This window comes from Phacochoerus africanus, chromosome 4, assembly GCF_016906955.1.
Source record: "Phacochoerus africanus isolate WHEZ1 chromosome 4, ROS_Pafr_v1, whole genome shotgun sequence".
NCBI classification, from domain to species: Eukaryota; Metazoa; Chordata; class Mammalia; order Artiodactyla; family Suidae; genus Phacochoerus; species Phacochoerus africanus.
Genome location: NC_062547.1, coordinates 143179233 through 143206761, shown reverse-complemented (window position 1 = coordinate 143206761; position 27529 = coordinate 143179233). Strand labels below are relative to the sequence as shown.

The following is a 27529-nucleotide window of genomic DNA, read 5'->3' as shown; positions in this document are numbered from 1 at the left end:
AATAAAATAAAAAAGCCCTCTTTTCAGTTGCACTAGGGCCGTTAGAGGTGCTTGATAGATAGTTCCATGTGGGCTGGGAGCTACCATGTTGGATTGCACAGCTCTGGGGTGATCTGCTTGGACTATGTCAGTAGCTTAAGGTCATTTTTCAACTCCCCAGAGAAGGTTCTTCCAACATTCCACCTCCAGGGTAAGGGTTTTGGGGTACTAGGGTCCTGGGGGAGGTGCTAGGAGTCTCAGCATACAGTATACCTGCATTAACTTAATCTTTTTGGTCTAGGATCTCTGCCCACAACTATGTCTGGCATCCCCCGACCCAGAGATCTGTGATTTACCCTCTTGTAGGAATATATTTCCACACTTCTGCTGGAGTAGGGGAGGGTAGTTTCTTGATGGAATGGGGGCAGGGGGGTGGGGGATAATGGAGGAGCCACAGATCTAACTGCTTCTTAAAGAGCTTTCATCCATTCTTATTATTTCTTTGCTTCTCCCTCCCTCCACCTCCCCATTTCTATAGGTACCTGGTACTGCTAATTCCCTTCTCTTTTTAGGGCTGCACCTGCGGTGTGTGGAAGTTTGGAGGCTAGGGCTGGAACCAGAGCTGCAGCTGCTGGCCTACACCACAGCCACAGCAACACCGGATCCGAGCCACGTCTGCACAGCATGGCAGCACTGGATCCTTAACACACTGAGCAAGGCCAGGGATTGAACCTGTGTCCTCTTGGATACTAGTCAAGTTCTTAACCCACTGAGCCACAACAGGAACTCCAGATTTTGATATTTTTTAAATTTTCATTCCATATTTATGTAAGACTCAGTAAGAGGGACAGGAAGATGAAGTATTTAGTGCAGATTAGTAAAGGTTTATAGTTAGGAGGCAGAAAAAAATTGATAGCAGGTGAGGAGGAAGGTAGGCGTGAAAGCATTTAGAAATAGGTGGGATCATTAAAGACCAAATAAAAAAGCTTGGGGCATAAGGCTTAAGTACAGCTCGAGTAGCATTTGTCTTCTAGAACTCCACTATTTTCAGTCCTTTTTATTTTTCATAAGCTAGGAACTGCTTGTTACATAAATCAGAGAATCCACAGCAATGATGCAAGTAACTTACAAAAAACTGAACAAAGCTTCCTGTTTGTAAATTGTATGCATAAGATCTGTAAGGAAAATACACATAGTATTAATAAGTAGAATAATACTGTAGAAGCAAGTTCCATTTCAGTTTGATGGAATTGAACTTGCTTTTCAGGTGTTCTGTTGGGTTCTGAAACAGAATTTTGCCTGTATTGTGATTCACCTTGCTGGCAGATGCTGCCCTCTGTTGGAGTAGTTGAGGAAATGCAGCTTTTACGTTGCCTGAATCATTTTGCTGTCTTACTCAAATTGAACACTAAAACATGGATAATTTTTTTAAAGAACAAATCTGTTTCTAAAGATGCAAGGGAAGCAAGGAAAAATGGTTTCTTCCTTTTTAAGAAAAGTGATGCCTACTTTGTATCTAAAGGCAGCAGTTAGTGGGCATTAAATGGGAACACGACAAGAATTTGGGGAATGCAAAGGTTTAGGACTTTGGAATCTGGAGACCAGAGTTCATACCCAGCTTGCTCCTAATCACGTGACCTCAGAGATTCACTCCATCTGTCTGGGCTTCAGTTTCTTCATGGATGCGGTGAAGAGGTGGAGCAGATGTGAGGGCTTATGGAGTTCCCGTCCGTGGCTCAATGGTTAACGAACCCGACTAGTATGCATGAGGACTCGGGTTCTATCCCTGGCCTTGCCTAGTGGGTTAAGGATCCAGCGTTGCTGTGAGCTGTGGTGTAGGTCACAGATGTGCCTCTGATCCTGTGTTGCTGTGGCATAGGCCAGCAGCTATAGCTCCAATGCAACCTCCATGTGCTGCGGGTGCGGCTCTAAAAAGACAAAAAAAAAAAAAAAAAGGATTTGAGGGCTTCTTCAGGGATTGATATTTTAGAAGAGCAGTCCCAGCTTATGGCATTTTTCGTAGGCAATGTAATGACTGACTCCTAGGCCCTGCCCTGAAGGAACTTACCCCAGAAATGGGTGGAGGAAGCAGACAATCAAAAAGACAGTTATAATCCCCCACTAGTGCTGTGCGACAAGCAAGTACCTATTTCTGCACTAGGAAACAAAAGAAGTACCTGTCCAGTTGAGGAGGTGTTACCTGTAGGGCCTGTTGGAGCCAGCCTTGGAAGCACAGTCTAGGCTGAGGGAAGCAGCAGCCTAGAGGAGGACTCGGATGGTAACAGCCTGATCTGTTTGTGGACCTGCAGCTAGCTTGGGATGCCCAGAAGACAGAGTTTGAGGTGGACAGTTTGTTGAGAGATGAGTGGAGGGAAAGAAGCCACAAGGGTCATACGCCATGCTAAGGAATTTGGATCTTAACCCAAGGGCAGTAGGGAACTATTGCAGGTTTTATGCAAGAAATGATGTGGACACGTTGGCATTTTAGAATGATTACTCTTGGATTTATCTTGGGCAGATGGGACTGAAGGCAGAGCGATCAAGAGGCTATTAAAGTAAATCAAACAGGAGATCATAGAGGCATGAACTTCAGCAGTGGGGATGGAGGGAAGAAATAAGATCTGTAGGTGGGGGAGTTCCCGTCGTGGTTCAGTGGTTAACGAATCCAACTAGGAACCATGAGGTTGTGGGTTTGATCCCTGGGTTAAGGGTCCGACGTTGCCTTGAGCTGTGGTGTAGGTTGCAGACTTGGCTCAGATCCCCCGTTGCTGTGGCTGTGGTGTAGGCCGGCAGCTACAGTTCCGATTAGACCCCTAGCCTGGGAACCTCCATATGCCGCAGGAGCTGCCTTAGAAGAGGCAAAAAGACAAAAAAAAAAAAAAAAAAAACAAAAAAAAACAAAAACCAACCATCTGTAGGTGGAAAGAACAGGTCGCTGGTCTCCTGATCTTTAATTTAACCTGCAGCCGTGAACAGTTCAGCGGGCACTGTTTCATTGGACCCAGGTTCTGGGAGTTCCTGTTGTTGCTCAGCGGTTAGGAACCTGACATAGTGTCCATGAGGATGCTGCTTCTATCCCTGGCCTTGCTCAGAGCGTTAAGGATCTAGTGTTGCTATAAGATGTGGTGTGGATCACAGATGTGGCTGGGATCCAGGGTTGCTGTGGCTGTGATTCGACCCGTAGCCTGGGAACGTCCATATGCTACAAGTGCAGCCATATAAAAGAAAAAAAAAGACCCAGGTTCTATTAGCTACGTTATATCTGTCCCAGAGTTTCGTGGGTTGTTGCTTGGGTCTGAGGGAACATTGTGAGTGTGGAGGACAAGGTTCTGGAAGCAGTTGCTCTAGGAGTAAACAAGTTAACCTTGGCACTGGGCATCTAACGACACACACTTATCCTTTTCGTGGCTTGTTTGTCCTTTGTGTGCCCGGTGGCTTAGGATGGTGACAGAAGGAACTGTGAATCTCCTTGGGTGTTGCTGTCTCTGCCTCATCATCCTTCTGCCTTTGCTGCCCAGTAGGCAGCACACGTGAAGTAACTTTAGATTCCGTGGACACTAAGCAAGGTTCTTAGGGTTCTGGGTGAGTGAGTACGTTTCAACAGCAAAAGATTGACCTCTGGACTGGAGAGGGCAGAGTTAAGATGTGCAGTTCACACGGGACTTAACCGAACGACGACGTGGGGAACATAAACGTAACGACATAGATGACTGTCATTAAATAGTAATTACATTGCTAATCTTTTTCTTGTCCCTTAAAAGATTAGTAAAGTAGCTTTGTGGCAGTGTCAGAACTAGTTTTTTATTAGTTGAGGAAGGTTAGTCAAGGGGCATTTGCTATTTACGCTTTCAAGGATGTTAGCAAAAGTGAATACACTTTAAAACCAAGTATTAGAAGGAAGAATTCCTACTTTCCCGTACCTGCTTGTTCAGACTTTTTTTCTTTGGTTAAGTATAGTGCATATACAGAAGAGAATATCAAACATAGAGAATACCTGTAAATGGAAGAACCATGCAGCCATCAGCTGTATCAAGAGTAGGATATTATTGTCAGGGCCCCCGAAGGCCCGTGTTCCCTTCTGCAGTCACTGCTCCCCCCCCCCAACCCCACCCCCAGGTAACCACTGTTTTGACGTTGGAGGTGACCATTCCCTTTATAATTATACATCCTAAATAATGTAGTTTTGCATCCTTTTCATCTCAATGTAAATGAAATAATAATTCACTTTTATGTTTGGATGTTCATTTATTCTCTTTGTGAAATTGTTTTTCACTGTACTGTTACATCAGCTTATCCATTCTACTCCTAATGGCTATTTGGACTGTTCTCTGTTTTAGATCTTACGGTGTAGCTATGAACGTTCTTGTTTTTTTGTTTTTTTGTTTTTCTTTTCTTTTTAGGGTGGCACCCATGGCCTATGGAGGTTCCCAGGCTAGGGGCTGAATTGGAGCTACAGCTGCTGGCCTACACCAGAGCCACAGCCACAGCCACACCGGATCCGAGCTGCCTCTGCGACCTACACCACAGCTCATGGCAACGCCGGATCCTTAACACACTGAGCGAGGCCAGGGTTCGAACCTGCAACCTCATAGTTCCTAGTTGAATTCGTTTCCACTGCACCACGATAGGAACTCTGAACATTCTTGTTATACTCAGCCTGCTATATGTGTTTCTGAAGGGTAGATGTGTAGCAGTTGATATATTGAGCTGTAGTATGTTTAACTTTACCAGGCGATGCCATGCCGCTTTCCGGAGTGGCCTAGCAGCTTACATTACTTACCGCCGACAGTATGTGAGAGCTCCCACTGCTCTAGGACTAGACTCCCATGAAAATCTGTGCGCATCCTGAGACTGTGAAGTGATGTCTCGGTGCGGTTTTAGCCCGCGTTTCCTTGCTTACTAAGGAAGTTGAGCACATCTCATAGGTTTATCCGTCATTGGAGTTCCAGTCTTTTCAGGTCTCCACCTTTTTTCCCCAAAGAGTTATTCTGTATCTGTGGCCTAAAAATCCCCTCCTGCCCTTACTGAGGGGATGTGCCAAGGAGTAAGGAATCGGGCAGAATCTTCTGGCTTGTGGGAAGGAGCTAGATCCTTTCCGCTTGTTTCCTCTTCCTTTTTCCCCAGCCCATCTGATGTTTGGGAGGTTTCCTAGCACTCCACTGATCTCTCTTCTCTTTCTTCTCCCTCCTTTTCCCTGTTTCCTAGACTCTGAAGCGGCTCATGGCAGATGAGGTAAGGAAATTTTGTTCAGCATGTGCATGGCTCATTTCCTACACTATATCTACCTAGTACCATAATTTTGAGTTTCTACAAATTATAAATGTGATTTGGGTTCTATTCTCATGCCATCCCAAAGCTTTTTCCTAACGCTTTGCTCTGTTTGGCCCATTGCATGCATTTCCCTGGCATATTCACTGGCTTCCAAGATGAGGTGTGTCTTTAAACTCTGAGCTAACTTGCTGTCTGGATGCTGCTCATATCATGTGAAGTCCCAGGATGCTTGCACATACTGATGATTATTTTCAAACAGGTTGTTCCAGTCAGCTGCATCTTATTGGTAGCTCTTTTTGAACTGCATGTCTGCACTTGAGGTTTGAGGAGTGGTTCTTAAGCATTTGGTTGGCAGAGGCATGGCCCATGTGCCCCTAAAGTCGAGTGTCTCTTCACAGAGGGGTTTTGGAGAGTATGTGTTGAACTTTTGCTGCATACCTCACACAAGTGCTGTGGAGGAGACAGACAAAGGAACGGTTCCTAGTTTTAAGGCAGTTCCTTGTTGATTGGTAGGACTTGTAGCTATTAAGATCCATGGTCACGCTCACCTCTGGAGGGGAGAGATGGAGTGCTCGGCCACGTTCGTTATTGGACAGCGAGTGGGAAACACAGGGCCTTTCACCGAGCACTCCGTACCTAAGGTGCTTTCAGTTCTGTGCTGCCGGAGGGCCTAGAAATGGCAGGGGAGCTGAAGAGCAGAGTTTTCTCTTTTTAGGGAGGTTCCACATCTGAATCCTTCAGTCCTCGTATCTTTGGATGAAGCGAGGGTACGAAGTCAGTGTAGTAACTTAGCTGCAGGGAAGACCAGTTTCTTTTTCTCATGTCCAAAGGCTCTCAGCTGCCCACAGCCAGAGGAACCACGCCCCTGTCAGAAGTTAGAGGGTGGGCTCTTTGACGTGTAGTGTGTTGTGTAAATGAATTGGATCACTGCTAATACTTTTTTTTCTTTCTCAGCTGGAGAGGTTTACCAGCATGAGAATTAAGAAGGAGAAGGAAAAGCCTAATTCTGCTAATAGAAATTCTTCTGCATCATATGGGGATGATCCCACAGCACAGTCATTGCAGGATGTTTCCGATGAGCAAGTTCTAGTCCTCTTTGAACAGATGCTGGTAAGTTTCCCACCCAAAAACATGGCTGCTTCTGGACGATGCGTTTATGGGCACAGTAGGCCCTTTTTGTGCACAGTCCCCCGTAACTAGCCCTTAATTACAGAAAACTCCAGGCTTAACAGAGAACTTAATAGCAGTCCCATTAATGAAAGGACTGAACATCCAAGCACCAGTCCGTAAGATTGGAATCTGTACATGAGGCTTGGAAATACCTGATCACTGACCGCTTTGTTAGTGTCCTTCAGCCCAGCACTGCTTGAGCCACCAGGACATCGGGCGAATGAGCCAACTCGTGTGGCGACGACCTTGTGGTTAGCCGGAGTAGGGAAAGTTTTAGGACATTCACAGCAAAATCTGTACAAAGAAGCAACTGGGGCATGGAAAGCATCGTTTGCCCAAGGCCTTCTGTTTAGTGATGAACCTGGAAAGAGAATCCTGATGCTGTCATCCCTCGAAAATCTTTAAAGATTGTGACCGAGGTCAGTTCAGGAATGAACTGTGCCTGGAGGTGCCTGATTTTGCTGTTCTCAGTGAGGAACAGAGTGGGAAGGACCCTCAGTGAGTGTCCACTAGTGAGAAGTCTTTAAAGTTCTAAACACATGCATGTAAGGTTTTATAACAGCTGTATATTAACTTGGATTTTGGAGCTCAGATTCAAATTGAGACTAGTGTCAGGCCGAACTTAATTACAAGCCTGGCCTTAAAACCCTTAACACGAGGCCTGGTACTTCGTCGACAGTCAACCAGTAGTGCTGTTACTGCTTTCCACTGAAGCTTTCAGTTTGTCTCCTGACAACCCAGGTGTGTTGAGTCTAAGAATAGAATCTATCAAGACACCCTCTTGGCCTTGGGTTGCAAATTTAGATGTCTCTAGGGCCAGGGGGCTGGCATGAATAAGTGAAACATGCCAGACAGATGCTGCAAAGGAGAAGTGGCTGTGGTAAAATGAAGGATTTTCAGCATTTTTGTTAGAAAGGCCTCACAATTCAGTTCCAGTAGTTTCATAGCATTCCAATTGGGAGTAGTAGCCCAGAAGTGCCAGATATTTCTTTTTGTGTGTGTGTCTTTTTGTCCCTTTAGGGCGCACCTACAACATATGGAGGTTCCCAGGCTAGGGGTTGAATCAGAGCTGTAGCCATAACAGCCACAACAACACAGGACCCGAGCCGCGTCTGTGTTCTGTATCACAGCTCATGGCAACACTGGATCCTTAACCCACTGAGCGAGGCCAGGGATCGAACCCACGTCCTCATGGATGCTAGTTGGTTTCGTTAACTTCTGATCTATGATGGGAACTCCAGATATTTCTGTTTTTCAAAAGAATTCAGAAATCTCTAATATATACATTAAAAAAAAACAATAACTGTTTTGTAGCATCAAATATCATAGCCAGCATTCAGCTTTCCCTAGATAGGTCATTTTTTTTAAAATAGTCTGTTTGTAGAAATAAAGATTCCAGATAAGGTCCATTGCAATATTCTCCTAAGTTTCATCTGAACTGCAGGTTTCCCTGTCTCTCTTTTATCCTTGCTATTGCCATAAAAAAGTTTGTGGAAGAAACTGTCTGACCTGCCAAGTTTCCCATAATCTTTTTTTTTTTTGTCTTTTTGCCTTTTCTTGGGCTGCTCCCACGGCATATGGAGGTTCCCAGGCTAGGGGTCGAATTGGAGCTGTAGCCGCCGGTCTACGCCAGAGCCACAGCAACTCGGGATCCGAGCCATGTCTGCAACCTACACCACAGCTCATGGCAACGCCAGATCCTCGACCCACTGAGCAAGGGCAGGGACTGAACCCGCAACCCCATGGTTCCTAGTCGGATTCGTTAACCACTGTGCCACGACGGGAACTCCCCCATAATCTTAAATTTGCTGACTTACTACATCGCTTAGTTATAGGAATTCGTATTTTTATATGAACTTTCTCAAATTTAAAATGTTGAACTAGGGAGTTTCCTTTGCAGCGCAGGGGAAATGAATCTTAACATAGAGTCCATTTTTTTTTTTTTTTTGGTCTTTTTGCTATTTTCTTGGGCGGCTCTCGCGGCATATGGAGGTTCCCAGGCTAGGGGTCGAATCGGAGCTGTAGCCACCAGCCTTCGCCAGAGCCACAGCAACGCGGGATCCGAGCCGCGTCTGCCACCTACACCACAGCTCACGGCAACGCCGGATCATTAACCCACTGAGCAAGGCCAGGGATCGAACCCACAACCTCATGGTTTCTAGTTGGATTCGTTAACCACTGCACCACGATGGGAACTCCAGAGTCCATTTTTGTTAGGAAAAAATTTAGGTGTATATGTATAAAAATGTCTGTTGGTGTTTAAGATGTTAATAACCGTATTCATCCCCGAGGAATTCTCATCATCCGTAATAGCTTAACTCTCTAGGGATCAGGAAGATTTCTTTATTCAGGAAGAATTTAACGTAGCCATCTCTTCGCTAGGTATACTGAATACTAAACATGAAAACTGGTAAGGAATTCAAGCAATCCCCCCCCCCCCCCGTCTCTCCTTCTCCTAGCTGGACATGAACCTGAACGAGGAGAAACAGCAGCCTCTGAGGGAGAAGGATATCATCATCAAGAGAGAGATGGTGTCCCAGTACCTGCACACCTCCAAGGCCGTGAGTCCTGGCCGGTGCCCGGGACTTGGGAGGCTCTGCCCTTGTCTTGGACCTGTTTGTTTTGCCACTTTTATAGAACATTCCTGTCCACATCAGTTCTGTTTCATTCTTTTATATAAGCCTACCTTTTTTTTTTTTTTTTTTGATCTTTCTCTTTTTTTAGGGCCGAACCTGTGACATATGGAGGTTCCCAGGCCTGGGGTCCAATTGGAGCTACAGCTGCCGGCCTGTGCCACAGCCATAGCAGTGCAGGGTCCAAGCCACCATCTGCGACCTATACCACAGCTCAGCGGCAATGCTGGATCCTTAACCCACTGATCGAGGCCGGGGATCGAACCCATGTCCTCATGGATGCTAGTCGGGTTCACTAACCGCTGAGCCACAGTGGGAACTCCAGTAAGCCTACTTATTATTACTCTCATTTGGGTCACTTTTCTTACATACTTTTTGCCTGATTCCATCTTCATGAAGTGTGTATGGGTCATGGGATGGGTATATTCTGAGTCTCACATAGTTTGGTGGAATGTAGCACGGGTGTCTGCCCTCATATTATTACTAACTAACTCCACTCCAGTTTGCGACTGAGTCCAGGGTTTGCTAATCTTGGTATGTATGCTCCTTTCTAGGGCATGAGCCAGAAGGAGAGCTCCAGGTCGGCTATGATGTACATTCAGGAGCTGAGGTCAGGCCTGCGGGATATGCCTCTGCTCAGCTGCCTGGAGTCCCTTCGTGTCTCCCTCAACAACAACCCTGTCAGGTGAGGGTCCAGGGCGGTAGTGGGCGTGAGAGCCCCATGTTAGAGTTCAGGGGGTGGGGGGTCAGGAAGAATGAGAATGTTCTGGCTTGGGAGTGAGGAGGTGCTAGGATACGCGCTCCTTTGCTAATAAGTATTTCTTGATTTGGTTTGATGTTGCATTGTCTTCGTCTGTTCCTTCCAGTTGGGTGCAAACGTTCGGTGCTGAGGGCCTGGCCTCCTTACTGGACATCCTTAAACGACTTCATGATGAGAAAGAGGAGACTGCTGGGTGAGGACTTCCAAGCCTTGGCATCTTCTAGCCAGAGGGTAGGAGGGGACTCGGCTGTTTGCTCTAAAGGAGGAAATGGCAGTTACATATAAAGTTATGGCCTGGGACCCTCAGCTCCTAGCTGAGAGTGGGGTTCATTATTGGAGTGACCAGAGAATGAGTGATGATTATAGGTACAAGAAAAGGAGGGGGAACTGAGGTTTCACGTCGAATAACACAGAACACGTACCACATAAGCCTGAGTCTCCCCACACAGGCTCTTAGCCAGTCTGGAAACAGGGTCCGAAGTTCCCCTGGGATCCGGCCTGGGTCCTCTCTCGTTGGTGGTCTCAGTGCTCTTGGTCCCTTGGGGACTAGCTTTATGATAGTCCTCGGGGTTGGAATCTCTCTGGGGATACCTTGCATTGTCTTAGGCTAGGTTACCTTGAAGCCAGCCTGACCCAAAATGATTTCTCTTCTTCCCGGGGTCTTTCCAAAGCAAAACACAGGGCCTGTGCCTCCTGGAAGTACGGACATGAACCTTTGATATAGCGAGGCAAGCAGTAATAGATGGGATGAAATCCTGATAGAATTTAGTGCTTAGGTGCCTAGAAGGGGTTAATGGGAAGATTCCTGCTTCAGTTTCTCTTTTTGCTAGTATTTCAGGGCAAAGTGCTGTGTGCTAAAATTTACTCAGCTGCTAGTTGAGGGTATTCCTAAGACCCTTGTTCACGGGATTGAGAAGTCAGATGCGAGAAAGGGTATAGAATCAAGGGGCTTCACTGATGGTGTTCTCCTCATGCAGAAGCTACGACAGCCGTAACAAGCATGAGATCATCCGCTGCTTGAAAGCGTTTATGAACAACAAGGTGAGAGTTTCCCGTTCTTACCCGACCCCCATCGTGGCCCCCGATCTCTCTCTCCTACTGGCAGACTCAAAAAAGGACCTACGAATATGAGGTTCGAAGCCTCTAGCTTTCCTTTTTAGTATTGTGACTTTTCGATTGCCAAATACACATGCTTTTATGGGTCTCGTCCCCCAGTTCTCATGTCAGTTTCAGAGGATAGCTTCGCTTATCTTCCTCTGTTTATACTTTGTTTTGCTAATTCTCTCTTGTTTTTTTCTTTTTTTGGTTTTTGGGGCCCCACCTGCGGCATATGGAAGTTCCCAGGCTAGGGGTCAAATCCGACCTGTGCCTGCTGGCCTCCACCACAGCCACAGCAACATGGGATCCAAGCAATGTCTGCAAACCTACACTGCGGCTCATGGCAATGCCAGATCCCTGACCCACTGAGTGAGGCCGGGGATTGAACCCACATCCTCACGAATGCTAGTCAGATTCGTTTCTGCTGTGGCACAACAGGAGCTCTCGTGTTTTCCTTTTTTTTGGCCAACCCACAGCACGAGTTCCCAGGCCAGGCAGGGATCATATCCCAGCCACAGCTGTGACCTGCACTACAGCTGTAGCAACACCAATACCAGATCCTCTAACCCACTCCACCAAGCTGGGGTTTGAACTTGTGTCCTGGTGCTGCAGAGACTGATCCTGTTTTGCCGAAGAGGGAACTCCTAGTTCTTGAATTTTCTGGACCTGTAGTACTATTTTTGAAAAGTTTACTTTATTCACTTTTTTTTTGGTTGTTTTACCCAGTCTGTTCCTGCTGTAGCATCATTTTATGTCTATTTAGTACTTAAACCTAGGGAGCCCACAGTTATTTGTTCCTGAGTGCTAATCTGTCTTCTTCACTGTTTAATTTTATTATAATTATTCCTTTGGATTGGAGGGCGCAGTTGAAAAGATCAAGAGTCAAAGATTGCTATTCTTAGAAGTTACAGAATTCTCTTGTGTCTCCTGGAAAATTATTTTGCGAAGTTGATTTCTGTTCAGCTGTATTGGGGAAAGTGTTCTACCCCCATATTCGCTTGCTAGGGTTGCTGTAACAAAATACTGCAAACTGGGTGTCTTAAACAGCCAAGTTCATTTGTCTCACAGTTCTAGAGGCTATAGGTCCAAGGTCAAGGAGTTTGTCCAGGCCTCTCTCCTGGCTTCTGGGGTCTCGCTGGCAATCTTTGACATCCCTTGGCTGGTAGACAAATCACCCCACCCTCTGCCTTTGTGTTCGCTTGGTGTCCTCTCTGTGTGCATGTCTGTGTCCAAATTTTCCCCTTTTTAAAAGGACATCAGCTGCACTGGGTTAGGGCCCACCTTACTCTCGTCCGACCTCATTGTAACTTAACTAATTTCATCTGCCAGGAACCCTATTTCCTTATAAAGTTACACCTCAGGTCTGGGGGTTAGGACTTCAGTACACGGATTTGGGGAGGTACCAGCCGTGAACTTGGCCCTGGTTAGATGCTCTCACCTTCGAGCCTCCCTTACTGTTTTTGTCCCTCCAGTTTGGAATCAAGACCATGCTGGAGACCGAAGAAGGGATTCTGCTGCTGGTCAGAGCCATGGATCCTGCTGTGCCCAACATGATGATTGATGCGGCCAAACTGCTCTCTGCCCTCTGCATCCTCCCGCAGCCAGAGGACATGTACGTGCCTGGACTCGCGTCTCTTTTCCATTTTTCTTTCTTGCCGTCTTCCTTAGTCTAGAGAAATACTGAGTTGCCTGGATGTCCACTTAGTCTTAAGTAGTAGGTAAGGCTGTATTTCTTATGTGGACACTGAATCGTAATAGTTAAGAAAGATGGTTAAGAGAGTGAGGCTGTTCTGAGTGCACCACCGCCCATCAAGGCATAGCAGGCTGGCTCCTAGATCTCTGCTGATGTCTGTGTTGTCTAGGACGGGTTTCTTTTTACATTTGGTTTTAAAATTCAGAAGTAACACGTCATTATTTTTCAAATTCAGACAACATAGAAATCTGTGAAGTGAAATTTAACAGCTTCATCCCTTTGGCACATCCTGGTCTGCAGAGGTCGCCACTGTGAATGGCGTGGTATAGTCCCATAGACTATTTTCTGGCACTGCCTGGATTCTAACACACCTGCTGCTCCAAAAGATGATGTCTTAGACTTAAGGAAAGATGGCTTTTGCTTATCAAACCCATCCCATGTATCAGATGGATTTTAATTTTTGTGAAGGGGTTTGGTTTAACAAATGCTAAATAATTCCATCATTTTTTTCAGCTTGTTTTTATTTAACACCGGTAGGTCTTGGACATTGTCTGCGACAGTACTTGCTCATTTGCGTTACTATCTTCAGTGGCTCTTTCTTTAGCGTTTCATACTATGTGTGTCCCATAATTTAATGACGCCTTCATTGCTCGATTTTTAGATAGAATTTTTTGGTTTAGCATGTTTGGGCTTCTACTGTGTGATCAAAATGATCACTTCTGTACATATGTTCTTTGGATAGATACTAGTTTACATGTATGCATTTATATTAGATATATTTCTGGGACGTAGGCCATTGTTATGTGCATTAAAAAACTGATACTGTTAAATGCCCCTCCAAAATTTGTACTGATTTATACACCATAGAACAGGGGTCCATAGACACACCCACCACCACACACACATGTGCGTGTATGTGGTGTGTGTGTGTGTGTATAAAACTGAATCACTTTGCTGTACACCCGAACCTAACATAACGTTGTAAATCAGCTACACTTCAGGTTTTAAAAGATTAATCATTTAACATTAAAAAAAGAAGAAAAAGAATCTCAATTTGGTTCACATGGATAGGAGTTGAGGGGTGGATTTTAGGGAGTGCCTTTTTCTGAAGAGACGGTCTTTAGTTTTCCGTAGATCTGGCCACTACTTACTGTAGGTGGTGAGAAGAACAATGTGAGAAATCCAGACGTTGACACTGTTTCCTCACCGATCTGTGCCCCCATGTAACCTCCGTGTTGGGAGTGTCGGTGTCAGAACCCCCCCCCCCACACACACACGGTTCTCTCCCGTTCCTCTCTCTTGTGCAGGAATGAAAGGGTTTTGGAAGCCATGACAGAAAGAGCTGAAATGGATGAGGTGGAACGTTTTCAGCCACTGCTAGACGGATTAAAGAGTGGGACTTCGATTGCTCTCAAGGCATGTAAACCCCATGCAGCTGGGCCCAAGAGTGGAATTCAAGGTTCATTTGACCTTTTAAGAGAACACGTGGAGTGGTTCCCACCTGTGTGTTTTACATTTCGAGTTCTTTCTGAAAGGAAAACGATTGTTGGTCTCTCCAAGAAGGGCGGAGAAAGAACTGTTTTCCTCATTCTGAGATGGAAGAAAGGCCTGGTATTTATTTACAAGCTAGGAAAATCAAGGCCTAGAACAAATTATACCATCAAATCCCTGGACTCCTTTAGACCTCTGAGCCCTCCAGACCTGTGTTTCACCCAGGTTATATTTCTGTAACAGAGAGTCCTTCTTGTAGTTTTTGTACTGCATCCTCTAGGTTTTCTTTTGGGGCCTCCGAATGCGTGTCGAGAGATCGGCGCCCTGATCTCTAGGAGCTGACGTTGACCGACCTGCTGAATGTTCTCACCGCAGGTGGGGTGTCTGCAGCTGATCAATGCTCTCATCACGCCAGCTGAAGAACTTGACTTCCGAGTTCACATCCGGAGCGAACTGATGCGCTTGGGGCTGCATCAAGTGTTGCAGGTGAGATGCAGCTCTTCGTCAGTGCGGCTGGGCTGGCTCCTTCCTGCCCTGGGATAACTGCTTTTTAGTTTAAAAACCAAGTTGAAAGATGTGGGTCTCTCGCCAGCATAGGCCACTTCTGGGTTCCCTGACCCAGATTTTTCCATTGGCAGGAGCTTCGAGAGATTGAAAATGATGATATGAGAGTACAGTTAAATGTATTTGATGAACAAGGAGAAGAAGATTCCTATGATCTAAAGGGACGGCTGGACGACATTCGAATGGAGATGGAATATCCTTTTATTGACTGGCTCCGAGACGGAGAAGACCTTCAGCTGCAGGCCCCGGACGGGGTGGCGTGGGTCGATGATTCGGTATCGGGCATTAGCCCTGTCTTCTCAGTAGACAAGCATGTGCCTTTTGATTGCTCTTGGATTTATTTACCTCACCGTGGACCAGGGACGTGGGGAAAGGTGATGGGAGGGTTGCTCAGCATGGAAACAGCCGTCACAATTAACACAAACCTCCTTGACGGCGATAGCTTTAGCTTATTCAAATGTAGAGCTGGAGAGTTCTCATTGTGGCTCAGCAGTAATGAATCCAACTAGTGTCCATGAGGATGTGGGTTTAATCCCTGGCCTCGCTCAGGGGGTTAAGGATTTGGTGTTGCCATGAGCTGCGGTATGGCTGCAGACACAGCTTGGTTCTGGCGCTGTTCTGGCTGCAACTCTGGTTTGACCTCTAGCCTGGGGACTTCCATTTGCCACGGGTGCAAAAAAAAAAAGAAAGATGTAGAGCTGGTTTTTGGAGGACATAAACAAGTCAGGGAGTGGGGGTTCGGTTTGCCCTCTCGTATGTATCCCTGAGGCTAATTGAGGGAATAGTGTGGTTACCTGTTGATACTTTGCCACAAGTGACCTTGAGGAGGTTATCTCTGTTTTTGTCCACTGCTCGATTTTCAAGCCAAGTATTAGGAATTTTCTTTTCTTTTTTTTTTTTTTTGTTTTTGGTCTTTTTGCCATTTCTTGGGCCACTCCCGAGGCATATGGAGGTTCCCAGGCGAGGGGTCTAATCGGAGCTGCAGCTGCCGGCCTGCGCCAGAGCCACAGCAACACCGGATCTGAGCCACGTCTTCGACCTGCACCATAGCTCACGGCAACACCAGATCGTTAACTCACTGAGCAAGGCCAGGGACTGAACCCGCAACCTCACGGTTCCCAGTCAGATTTGTTAACCACTGCACCACGACGGGAACACCGGAATTTTCTTTTTCCATGCATAGTACCACCCAACTCACTGGTCCCATGGGCAGAGGAAGTTAACAGAGCTTAAAGTTTGGGGCAGGGTTTTACAGGAGGAACAACTGTTATGAAAGAAGAGGCGTCTTGCTGCTTTTCCCTAGAGCTGGGCAGACATAGTTTCTAAATAGAAGCTTTCCTTAGCCTTATCTTCTCCACTGACTTCAGTGAAGTCTTCCAGATTCTCTTAAACACAGTAAAGGATTCGAAGGCGGAGCCACACTTCCTGTCCATCCTGCAGCACCTGCTCTTAGTCCGAAATGACTATGAGGCCAGGTAAGACGGTTATGCTTGTGGGAGGTTTGGAATTTGAGCCCAAGTGGTGAGAACAAAATCCTTCAGTTCGGAGATTATCTGCAGAGAAGAGGAAATGACACAGACATGGATAGAGTTTGTTTTTAGGCTCAGATATCAAAAGAGTTGTCTCTTTAGTCCGTGGAGGAGATGAGAGTGCTAAGGTGAATGGCCCTTCTCTCTGAGTAGGCGGGTGCAGGCGTGAAGAGGATACCAAGGAAGGCAGCAATTTCAGGTTCTTTCATGTGGGGGAGTTCCTTTAGTGGCGCACTGGAAATGAATCCAACTAGGAACCATGAGGTGGCGGGTTCAATCCCTGGCCTCGCTCAGTAGGTTAAAGGACCCGGCATTGTTGTGAGCTGTGGTGTAGGTCGCAGACACGGCTCGGATTCTGCATTGCTGTGGCTGTGCTGTAGGCCAGTGGCTACAGCTCCGATTCAACCCCTAGCCTGGGAACCTCCATATGCCATGGGTGCAGCCCTAAAAAAAGCAAAAAAATAAAAAAATAGATAAAGTTCTTTCATGTTGGAACATGAGATTCAAGCAGTAGAGAAGAGGCTTGCCGGCGGTCCTGTCCATGGCAGGCAGGATCAAGCCCAGATTTAGGTGGGAGAGGATTCGACGAGGAGGCAGATGGCTAGAAGTTTTGAATCCGGAGTCGATAGGGTAGCGGATGCGGAAGAGGGGGATTTCTTAGCATGGCAGCAACACTGTGCATGATTTTATGAAAAAGTCTTTTCCGGAACACTTATCCTCAGGTACTTCGATTGTCAAAGCAGGTAACTCTTCTCGATCCTGAATTATATGGCGGTTTTCCTCTACTAACCTCGTTGTGTTTCTTTTGTAGACCGCAGTACTATAAGCTGATTGAAGAATGCATCTCTCAGATAGTTCTGCACAAGAACGGGGCTGATCCTGACTTCAAGTGCCGGCACCTCCAGATCGATATCGAGGGACTGATTGGTGAGCATATTCCCCTCTCTGCGTCCTTAAAACAGTCCCTCTCCCTTTCGTTCTGCATCTTTCTTTCAGTGAAAGTTTCAGAGAAGATACTTTTCTAGCCCCTGGGTACTTCCGTGTTTGCCCCTCTTAGGTGATAACTAACGTCTCTGCTAGGAGTATACAGACCTTTAGTTTATTTGCACATGGTTCTGAAAATGTACCCCTCTTCATACAGCACCCCACCTTGCTTGTTTGTTTATTTTTAATGGTCCTCTTTGTGGCATGTGGAGTTCCAGAGCCAGATCCTTTAACCCACTCCTCGGGCCAGGGGTCGAACCTGAGCCTCTCCAGCGCCCCGAGCTGGTGCAGTCAGAGTCTTAACCCACTGCACCACAGCAGGAACTCCCACGCCACCTCTTGAAGGGACTTGAGCTCCTGTCTGTGATTTCCGCTGCTCCCAGAGATTCCTAAGTGTTCCTTGTAGGCATTCTCTCTGCCACCAGCGTGGTGGCCTTACTGCATAATAACTCCAGAAATTATATGTTGAACTTACCTGAAAGTTCCATTTCTTTGTTTAGTGCAGAACATTAAGTATAAGAGAAATTAACGCCTGGGACAAAGACTGCCATTTGGTTATGTGGACAGGCTTGGGCTTAGGCAGTGAGAAGGACAGACAGGAATTGGGAGTTTTACTTCCTGACTCTTTTCCTTCTTTTCAGATCAAATGATTGACAAAACAAAGGTTGAGAAATCTGAAGCCAAAGCTGCAGAGTTGGAGAAAAAGGTATGTAGGAAAGATAGAAATAATTGGACAACAATTTCTTTGTCTCAGGATTTTGATTTTTCTGACTTGTGAAGCAGTTACATGTGTTATTTTGAAAGCATTCAGTATACAATAGCTGTTCACAGGGGAAACCTTTTTTTTTTCTCCCATCCTGCGGCTTTTGGAGCTCCCAGTCCAGGGATCAGATCCAACCCACAGGTGTGCAACCTCTGTGGCAGCTTTGGCAACGCCGGATCCTTTAGCCCACTGTGCCAGGTTGGGGATGGATCCTGAATCCTGGCGCTGCAGAGACGCCAATCCTGTTGTGCCACAGTGGGAACTCCGAGGAAACCTTTCTGATACAGGAGAGAGTGGCATGGATGTGATCTTGAGGACCTAGTTAGTTGTGAGTTTGCACAGTTCTTGGGGCCCTGAGCGGGAGGAGAGACAGATGACAGTCTCCTACATACTGACAGCACTCAGGTCTGCTTGGCATTTCGGGTCTCTTATCCATAGAACAAGAGGAGCTGGAATACGTCCGAGGTCTCTCTCTCTTTGATGAAGGACTCCTGTTGATAGGTTTTTGATCCTTGAGACTACTGAGATTGTGCACCTTAGCTGTCCTGGTTCCAAGTCTTTAAAATCGGGGGGGGGGGGGGGTGTTTGTTTGTTTAAAATAACTAAGTATAGGTAGACTATGGAGATAATTCCTAGTTTCCCTCTCCTTTCACCTTGACTTTAAAGTCAAAATCATGGTGGCTTTTTTTCCCTAGGGATTTCTCGGGTCAGTTGAGCTCAAAAGATGAAGGATGAGCACAGAACTGTATTTATGGGGACTAACCCTGTGCTTTTGCTGAGATGGAGAGCTTATTGGGAGCCTGATTTCTTTCTTCTCTAGCTGGACTCAGAGTTAACAGCCCGACATGAGCTACAGGTGGAAATGAAAAAGATGGAAAGTGACTTTGAGCAGAAGCTCCACGATCTTCAGGGAGAAAAGAACACCCTGGATTCTGAAAAGCAGCAAATCGCCACAGAGAAACAGGACTTGGAAGCAGAAGTGTCTCAGCTCACAAGCGAGGTAATGTGTGAACAGAGTAGAGCCCCGTCCCTGCCATCAGCAGCCTCAGGGTGAGCCAGCCTTGGGGCAGGACTCTGTCTTCTTACTCCCAGGGGGTTCAGACTCTCACAGCTAATCTAGTAGGTGGGAAGTATTTTTAAAAGCATAAACTTTCATTTTATTCTTTTTTTTTTTTTGTCTTTTTGCCATTTCTTGGGCCGCTCTCACGGCATATGGAGGTTCCCAGGCTAGGGGTCGAATCGGAACTGTAGCCACCGGCCTACGCCAGAGCCACAGCAACGTGGGATCCGAGCCGCGTCTGCAACCTACACCACAGCTCACGGCAACGGCAACGCCGGATCGTTAACCCACTGAGCAAGGCCAGGGATCGAACCCACAACCTCATGGTTTCTAGTTGGATTCGTTAACCACTGCACCACGGCGGGAACTCCCCATTTTATTCTTTATCTTGTTCTACATTTTCCAAATTTTCTATATTATGTATTGCTTACCCCATAGCAAAATACAATGAGTCACAGTACTACCCAGAAATAAAGATACTAGCCTTCTGATAAATTTAGGACTAAGTACTAAATAAACTGTTTTCATATTTGCTCATTTTCTCTTATTTTAGTTGTCTCTGTACTTGCTCTGCAGTTAGAAATATTTAAATCCTGGTCGTAACTTGATCATTTGTGTTGTTAGATAATTACCTGTGTAGCACAAATGTTAATTGTGTAACCAGAATATTTGATTTACTTCATCTTTGCATTTTCTTTTCCTTTTTTTTGGGGGGGGGTCTTTTGTCTTTTTAGGGCCACAACTGCAACATATGATATGGAGGTTCCCAGGCTAGGGGTTGAACTGGAGCTGTAGCCGACAGCCTATACCAACAGCCACAGCAACACCAGATCTGAGCCACATCTGCGACCTACACCACAGCTCACGGCAACGCCAGATCCTTAACCCGCTGAGCAAGGCCAGGGATTGAACCCCCATCCTTATGGATGCTTATCTGGGTTCCTTAACCACTGAGCCACGACGGGAACTCCCAGATCTTTGCATTTTCTAATCAAAAGGAGAGTTTAAAATAAAGGTTGAAGTTGCCTTTTTAATGCAAAGCATGCTGACCTAAGAACATGCAGACCTGAATTCTAGTTGTTTCTCTGTCTAAATAGCTCTGTGATCTGAAGTGGAGCCTTTCAGTTTGTCTGACTCCTTTCACCCTCTTCCTGTGTAAAGTGAGAAGTTTGGATTAGGTAATTTCTCAGGTTCTTTCCAGCCTCAGTGGTCCCTGAAGTGGACTGAGAAGTGCTTCGCTGGTATTACTTCTGTAGGTTGCCAAGCTGTCCAAGGAACTGGAAGACGCCAAGAAAGAAGTGGCTTCGCTCTCCGCAGCAGCGGCCGCTGCGGCCCCTCCCGTCAGGGCTGCCCTTCCCCCTGCCCCTCCTTTACCTGGCGACTCCTCCGGTGGTCCTGGTCCTGTCGTTCCCACCTCGCCCCCTTTACTGGAAGGGGGTAGCCCAGTCCCTGCACCCCCTCTTCCCGGGGGTGAGGCCATTCCTCCTCCACCACCACCTCCTCCTCCTCTGCCTGGGGCTCCCTGCATCCCCCCACCCCCTCCTCTGCCTGAAGCTCCTGCCATCCCCCCACCCCCTCCTCTCCCTGGGGCTCCTGCCGTCCCCCCACCCCCTCCTCTGCCTGGGGTTCCTGGCGTCCCCCCACCCCCTCCTCTGCCTGGGGTTCCTGGCGTCCCCCCACCCCCTCCTCTGCCTGGGGTTCCTGGCGTCCCCCCACCCCCTCCTCTGCCTGGAGCTCCTGGCGTCCCCCCACCCCCTCCTCTGCCTGGGGTTCCTGGCGTCCCCCCACCCCCTCCTCTGCCTGGAGCTCCTGGCGTCCCCCCACCCCCTCCTCTGCCTGGGGTTCCTGGCATCCCCCCACCCCCTCCTCCCTTGCCTGGAGGACCTGGGATGCTCCCTCCCCCTCCCCCTCTTCCTGGTGGACTCCCACCCCCACCTCCATTCCCTGGAGGCCCTGGCATCCCTCCACCGCTACCGGTTGGATTTGGAGTTCCTGCAGCCCCAGTTCTGCCATTTGGATTAATCCCAAAGAAAGTTTACAAGCCAGAGGTGCAGCTCCGGAGGCCAAACTGGTCCAAGGTAAATTTCTGTCCATCTCTTCATCAGTAGGTTTTAAGAAGCCGCTTCAGTTTCCTGCTTTGTGTTTTGTGCGTGATCGGGCTACCCTGTCTTCTGGCTTAGGTCTGCCTGTCTTCAAGGTCCGCTCATGGCTCTGTTGATTCCGCAGATACTAGGCATAGTCTGGATGCCAGTTGGCATGTAGGAGAGTTCTTTGAGCCCTGCACTCTGCTGCAAAACCTCAGCTTGTCTTTAATGATTCTGCCCTCTTCTCTGAGGATATACGTGCCGTGGTGGCACACAGTTTGTCATTTCACCGGACTTCAAGGTGCAGATAATTTTGCTGATCCAAAGGTCATGGATTTGTGGATTCAGCCCCCCCCCCCCCCCAGTAAACAAGTTGCACGGGGTATGTTTGCCTGGCATGGTACGTGTTTGAGAGCCCTCTGAGTCTGCATCAGCCTATGACTTTTGGAAACCAAGTTAAAATGGAAGAGCTTAGGGACTTGTTCATAAAATAACTTTGGCTTGGTCAGTCCAGTTGATGGAGACGTGTAACGGAGAGCAAGGGAAGGTGCGAAAGCAAGCCTAGTGCTTCTAAAAGGAGAGGGTTTGGGTCCGAAGGAAGATGAGGGGCACAGCTGACTCCATTTCTCGAATAATCTCTGATAAACACACAGACCGCAGTTTCCAGCTCCCAGTCCCACCGTGAAGAGCTTGGCTGTTCTCTGATCTCGTGGGAGTCTTTCTAGTGTGACGTGGGCAGTAACCAGCCGGCGGCCTCTTTTGCATCTCGGTCAGTTTTCTAGGCCGGAGAGAGTTTCTCAGGCAGTAACTTCACATCTTCCTCTGTCAGTTTGTTGCCGAGGACCTTTCCCAGGACTGCTTCTGGACCAAGGTGAAGGAAGACCGCTTTGAGAACAATGACCTCTTCGCCAAGCTTACCCTCACCTTCTCCGCCCAGACCAAGAGTGAGTCCCTTCCTCTTTGACGCAGAGGGCCAGCGGGGACTTGGAAGGCCCGCCGAGTAGCTTTCCCATGTCTTTCCCTGCCTTGGCTGAGGGTTGAAGAGAGCTGCGGTGTGCTCTTCAGAAGCACAGAAGCTGTTTTTATATTCTGGGGGTGCGGGGCTGACAAAGGGAAATGTTGCATATTTTCACCCCAGTTTTTCTGCATGTAGGTATTTCATGTCATTGTAACTTGTGGGGATAGGAGATTCATGTGCCGCAGCACAGGCCGGGCCCGTTTTGATGATGCCCTCTTAAGGTGGCGTCTTCAGACCTGTGTGGGTAATTGATGAGGGTTTGGGCAGAGTCTTCAGTATGTCAGCTGGCTGAGCAGCTGGCTGTGTACAATAACAAAGAACCGTATGTGATTTCTTTTTTCCATTTCTTTCCAATATCTGATGCTTCCTCCCTCCTGGCTCTTTGCTCCTGCAGCTTCAAAAGGTAAGAATACAGAAGAACTTTTTCGTTGGGTCTCTTGAATATTGGAGAAAAAATTGAAATGTACGTAAAGGAATTTCTCTTTAGAAAAGTAAGACTCGGAATTGGGGATTGATTTCTCTTCTGCGAGTTTTTTGGTTGTTGTTGCTTTTTGTTTTTTGTTTGTTGCTGTTGTTAAGAGTCCAGAGGACCAGTGGCTTTGATGTTAACTGACAGGGAAGAAAATTGTCTGAAGGTGACGCTCCCACATACTTGCTCTTTCTCTGGAAGGCGAAGGACAACGTAGGTGATGCTGTTACCTTACATTCGTGCTGTGTCTCACAGATTTCACAGTGATTTACCGTGTCTCACCCTGTGAGTCCTGCGCAAGAAGCCTGATGAGATAGGCAGGACGCGTATCCTCCGATCTGTAGCACACAGACGCACCGCTTAGGTATCTTGCCCAAGGTGATAGGACTAGGTCCAGGGGTCCTGACTTCTGGCCTGTCTTTGCATATAAATTCTTGCTTTTCTTCTTCACCTTCATATCTTCCCCTTTATTTTAGAAGAGCTGATCTATTCTGTCCCCTTCTTTCTTCACTTCCTGGTTCCTGTGGTTTTGTGCTGTCTGGTGATAGGGCACTTCTAGTTATTTCCCCAGAGGACACAGTATTTGGAAAATACCTAATGACGATTCTAGCCTAATAATTTTGTCTTTCCATCTTCTTCCAGCTTTTTTTTTTTTTTTTTTTTACTTTACGGGTTTGTCATGACTCTAGTGGTAGCAGTTAAGTGCAACTTCAGAGCACTCCGCCTTCCCCCGCCAGGGAGCAGGCACTTTTAGAAACAGTCACCGCCTTTTTCCTTAAGTGATCTGGTGGGACCAGGCTGTGCTTTGTCCCAATGAGAAGCCTAGCCGCTTGCTAAGTGTCTCTGGCAGCCCTTCCCTGCGCGCCTGTCCCCGGAGTGGAAGATCCCAGTGCTCAGGCCTGGCTTCCAGGGCAGAGTCCCCTTTTCCTCCGAGAGAAGCATCGCCTTCTGAACTCAGGTCCAGCCCAGGGAATGACTTCCGCCCTCCTAGTGAAAAACACGCTGGTAGCAACCACTGATTCTACTCTAGAATATCAACGAAGACGAGGTGACGATGAAAATCAGAATCGAATTTGCTAATTTTTAGGAGTCTGTTCCCATGTTGGCCTTGGGTGTAGGTCTCCTTCTTGTGGCTGCCCTCCGAGTGTCACCGCACGTGGACACTGACAGGTCCCTTCCCCACCCCTGTCACCAGTACCATCCTTCTTTTACTTCTGTTGGCAACAGTGGGGTTTTCTGCAGTTCAGTGGTTTTCCTCGACATTATATTCCCACTGGGAATATTGTGTTTGTAGTATTTTTAAAACACCTCGACAAGCCTTTCTCTTTTGTTATTTCCAGCAGTGTAAGCAAACTTTTTAATATGCCTTCAGCCTTCAACCTCTGCCCTGGACTACTTCCTATTCATTAAAATTCTCACTTCCTAATAGCTTCAGCTTTTTCTTTTTCCCCCTTAAATTATTCATAGAAATCTCTGCATCTTAATCTGAAGAGAATAAGTCAGAATTTGTCGGTTTAGTTTAGCTTAGTGTCTGAATTGGTTTTCACGTAGTAACGACCAGCGGTAGTTGACTGCTCCTTTGCTCAAGGACATGTCTGGCTCGTCTTGAAATATCTTCAGTTAGGACTTTCAGGTGTTAATTTGCATGCTCTGTCTTAACTTCCCATCTTTTTATTAGGATGAACTAGAGAAGGTGTTCTTGAAAATTATTAAATCATGAGCAATTTCCCAAACATCTTAAATCTTAATCATTTTAAGAAATTCCTGGGAGAGGCATTCCCATTGTGGCTTAGCAGTAACAAACCTAATTAGTATCCACGAGGACGCAGGTTCAATCCCTGGCCTTGCTCAGTGCGTTAAGGATCTGGCATTGCGGTGAGTTGTGGTGTAGGTCACAGACCCAGCTCGGATCCCAAGTTGCTGTGGCTGTGGTGCAGGCTGACGGCTATAGCTCCCATTCCACCCCTAGCCTGGGAACTTCCATATGCCCCAGGAGCGGCTTTGAAAAAGACTGGGAAAAAAAAATAGAAATAAGTGTCTGGGAGAGATTTTTTTCTTGTCAAATAAGTACCTGTAGCTTATCCACCTCTAACATCTATCTGCCGTTCTCAGGTCTAACAAAACCTTCCTGCTTATCATGCTACTTTTGTATGTTTTCAGGCATTTTCCCTCATTATTTCTTCTTTGGATTTTTTGTTTTGCTTTAATGGCCACACCTAAGGCATACGGAAGTTCCCAGGCCAGGGATCGAACCTTCATCCTCGTGGATACTAGTTGGGTTCTTAACCCACTGAGCCATGGTGGGGACTCCACTGCCCGATCACGCTTCTGGGCCAGTGATCAAACCTGCGTCTCCACAGCGATTCTCTTCAGTGACCCGAGCTGCCGCAGTCAGGTTCTTAACCCACTGCACCCCAGTGGGAACGCCTCCTCTTTGGATTTTTAATGTTTTAGTGACTTCAGTGTTGTTGGGTGTATTTTTTTCTTCTACATTTTCTTGCTTTCTTTTCCTTTGAGTTACTCCATAGATCTCTGGTGATGCAAGCAGTATTTGACTGTCAGGGCTTGTTCTTAGGTGTGCCGCTTGGGGACAGAAGCGTTGCTTTGATGTCATGTACCTGGGCATCTAGTAGCGGATGGAAGTGCTGCATGTGGACCCAGCGCTGCAACCCCCACCGTGATCGGGGCTCCGGCTGCCCTGCTGGTCCTGATGCTCTTGGAGCCTCCCTCCCTTGGGGCTCTGGTGGGGAAACAATACACACTCTGCCCAAGTGGCCCCTTTTTTCACCATGGCCCCCCAAAAGAACTTTAGGGAAAAAGACTTTAGGCTTCTTAAGAGTTGAGGTTTTTATCAGGCAAGGAATTTCAAGCTTAGAAATGTGAGAGGCGAGGAGGGCCCAGAGGCGCCGGAGCGCGTCAGTGCGGAGGCGGGGTGTGCTTGGCTTCTGGTGCCTTGACCCCTCTGGTACAGCATCGCCCAACATCTTCATCCTTCATCCTTTCTCAGCTAGGCAGCCATTCGCACTTACCAAACCTCTCCTTCACAGTCTCTCGTTGTCGCTGTCTACGTAGGGCGGCACCCACGGCATATGGAGGTTCCCAGGCTAGGGGCTGAATCGGAGCTGTGGCCACCGGCCTACACCACAGCCACAGCAATGTGGGATACAAGCCACGTCCTCGACCTACACTACAGCTCACAGCAGCACCAGATCCTTAACCCATCAAGCAAGGCCGCGTGCTCGTGCATACTGAGCTGCGACAGGAACGTCTCATTCATAACCTCAATATTGATGGTATAATTAAATGATAGATAAATACTCGTTGCCACTCTGTGGGTATTGCATCTTGCAGATGAAGAAGTGGAGACGTGGGTTGAATAACTTTTTCCAGGCTCTGCAGTAAGTGCCAGAGGCGAGATTCAGGCTCCAGACTGTGTGACTGTGTCCTGCTCTAGCCTCCCGCTTCCCAGAAGTGCGTGTCCTTCCCCCAAGAGCTTCTGAGAGCTTAGATCCAGACAAAAGCTGGAAGAAGGCAATATGCTGGCTTCTGCCAGCCACCTCATTTATTCAGGCACAGGCATTCTTGAGTTTCCGGTGACTCTTAGGAGTACATAACGGGAAGAGCACTAGATTAGGGAAAGTAAGATATCAGATATTTAGGGCTGAAAAGGAAGAGCCATGTTCCAATTACAGCATAGTCACCTCTAGCAAAGCTAGTACAGCTGGAGACATACAGCGTCCGTGTCAAGTAGAGTAGCAGAGTTTTGCTCAGACGATTCCAGTGCAGCCTTGATGAGGAAGTGATTTAGACACGAAGTTTTCGTAATATTGCGTTTACTTCCTCTCTTGCCAAACCCAGCTCTCCGCCCTTTGTCAGGCGGAGCCGTGTCTCTTGTATTTCAGTGAGGCCTGAAGCCTCCCACGTGCCGACTGGCTCCTCCAGAAGTGGGCGATCAAGAAAACGTCTTCCCTACCTGGACGGCGGCCTCTGGTACTCAGAGCTCTCCAGCACTTCCCGCCTCATTAGGGCGCAGGAGGCTGTGTGCTTTTTACTAAGGAGAGAGCCGAGAGGAGCTGCGGTCTTCCAGTTCACACTTCCAGCCCTTTACACCTCTTTCTCTCTTAAGGATTATTCTCTCCTTTCTGAAGCCTTGGGTCTTCTTAGCCAAGTTATTCCTTGGCAGAGGGTGTTTTGAATTCAGATTTGATGGGCCGTCCTGTCAAACGTCAGTCCTTTTTCTCTCTCTCATTCAGGGTGATCAGCAGGAAGCCTTCTTGTCATGGTCTCTTAGTTGAGTCTGCTTCTTGAGTTCTGTCAGGAAACTGTTTAGTAGTTAATTCTTTTTTTTTTTTTTTAATCTTCTCCTGGGGGCATTTTCATCACTGTGGTGGCCTCGGGTCATTATTGGTACGTGCAAGATAACTGATTTTTCATTCTGCTTTCCTCCTAACTCTTACTCTCTCTTGATGATGTCATGATCCCATTAAAAGGATCACCCCTTAGGAGTTCTCTCATGGCACAGTGGGTTAGGGATCCAGCATTGTCACTGCAGCAGCTTGGGTCATTACTGCGGTGCAGGTTCCCTCTCTGGCCCAGGAACTTCCAAATGCCATGGGCGTGGCTCAAAAAAAATAATTTTAGAAAAGTATCACCTCTGAAAACAGCGTGGTAAGTGATAACTGATGTCCTAGATACAGCGATGTGTTTCTTTTGAGGTTTATTCTTTTCTTCCAAAAAATGACTGGACTCCTAAGATCCGCAGGCTGATCTTCCTTAGCAACCGTGCAGTGGACAGCACGTCGCATGTTAGCTCCTCGCTCTGCTAAAGTAGTAGGTGCGCTGCAGCAGCTGTGAGCATCAGAGCGGTTTTACGGGGGTTAATTTTGAAAGAACTCTGGCTGAAAAGTAAGATCTTGAGCAGAAGCTGGGAATGTCATAAACAACGACAGTGACCTCGTTAAGA

General features: G+C 47.3%; 1 protein-coding gene across 3 annotated transcripts in view; it reads left to right on the top strand.

The window, feature by feature from the left end:
• Positions 1-27529, top strand: part of DIAPH1 (diaphanous related formin 1) — a 107761-nt gene that overhangs the window by 25376 nt on the left and 54856 nt on the right. The window contains exons 2-18 of one of the 3 annotated variants that reach the window (XM_047778893.1): positions 5185-5211; positions 6205-6360; positions 8880-8981; positions 9608-9738; positions 9920-10006; positions 10794-10854; positions 12384-12523; positions 13912-14020; positions 14471-14581; positions 14734-14852; positions 16018-16134; positions 17000-17115; positions 17814-17878; positions 18756-18935; positions 20252-21073; positions 21909-22023; positions 22492-22500. In XM_047778893.1, coding sequence (XP_047634849.1) covers positions 5185-5211; positions 6205-6360; positions 8880-8981; positions 9608-9738; positions 9920-10006; positions 10794-10854; positions 12384-12523; positions 13912-14020; positions 14471-14581; positions 14734-14852; positions 16018-16134; positions 17000-17115; positions 17814-17878; positions 18756-18935; positions 20252-21073; positions 21909-22023; positions 22492-22500 — 2467 coding nt within the window. Of the gene's footprint in view, positions 1-5184; positions 5212-6204; positions 6361-8879; positions 8982-9607; positions 9739-9919; positions 10007-10790; positions 10855-12383; positions 12524-13911; positions 14021-14470; positions 14582-14733; positions 14853-16017; positions 16135-16999; positions 17116-17813; positions 17879-18755; positions 18936-20251; positions 21074-21908; positions 22024-22491; positions 22501-27529 lie in introns of all 3 variants that reach the window. The other 2 variants (XM_047778892.1, XM_047778894.1) reach the window with 2 other exon arrangements.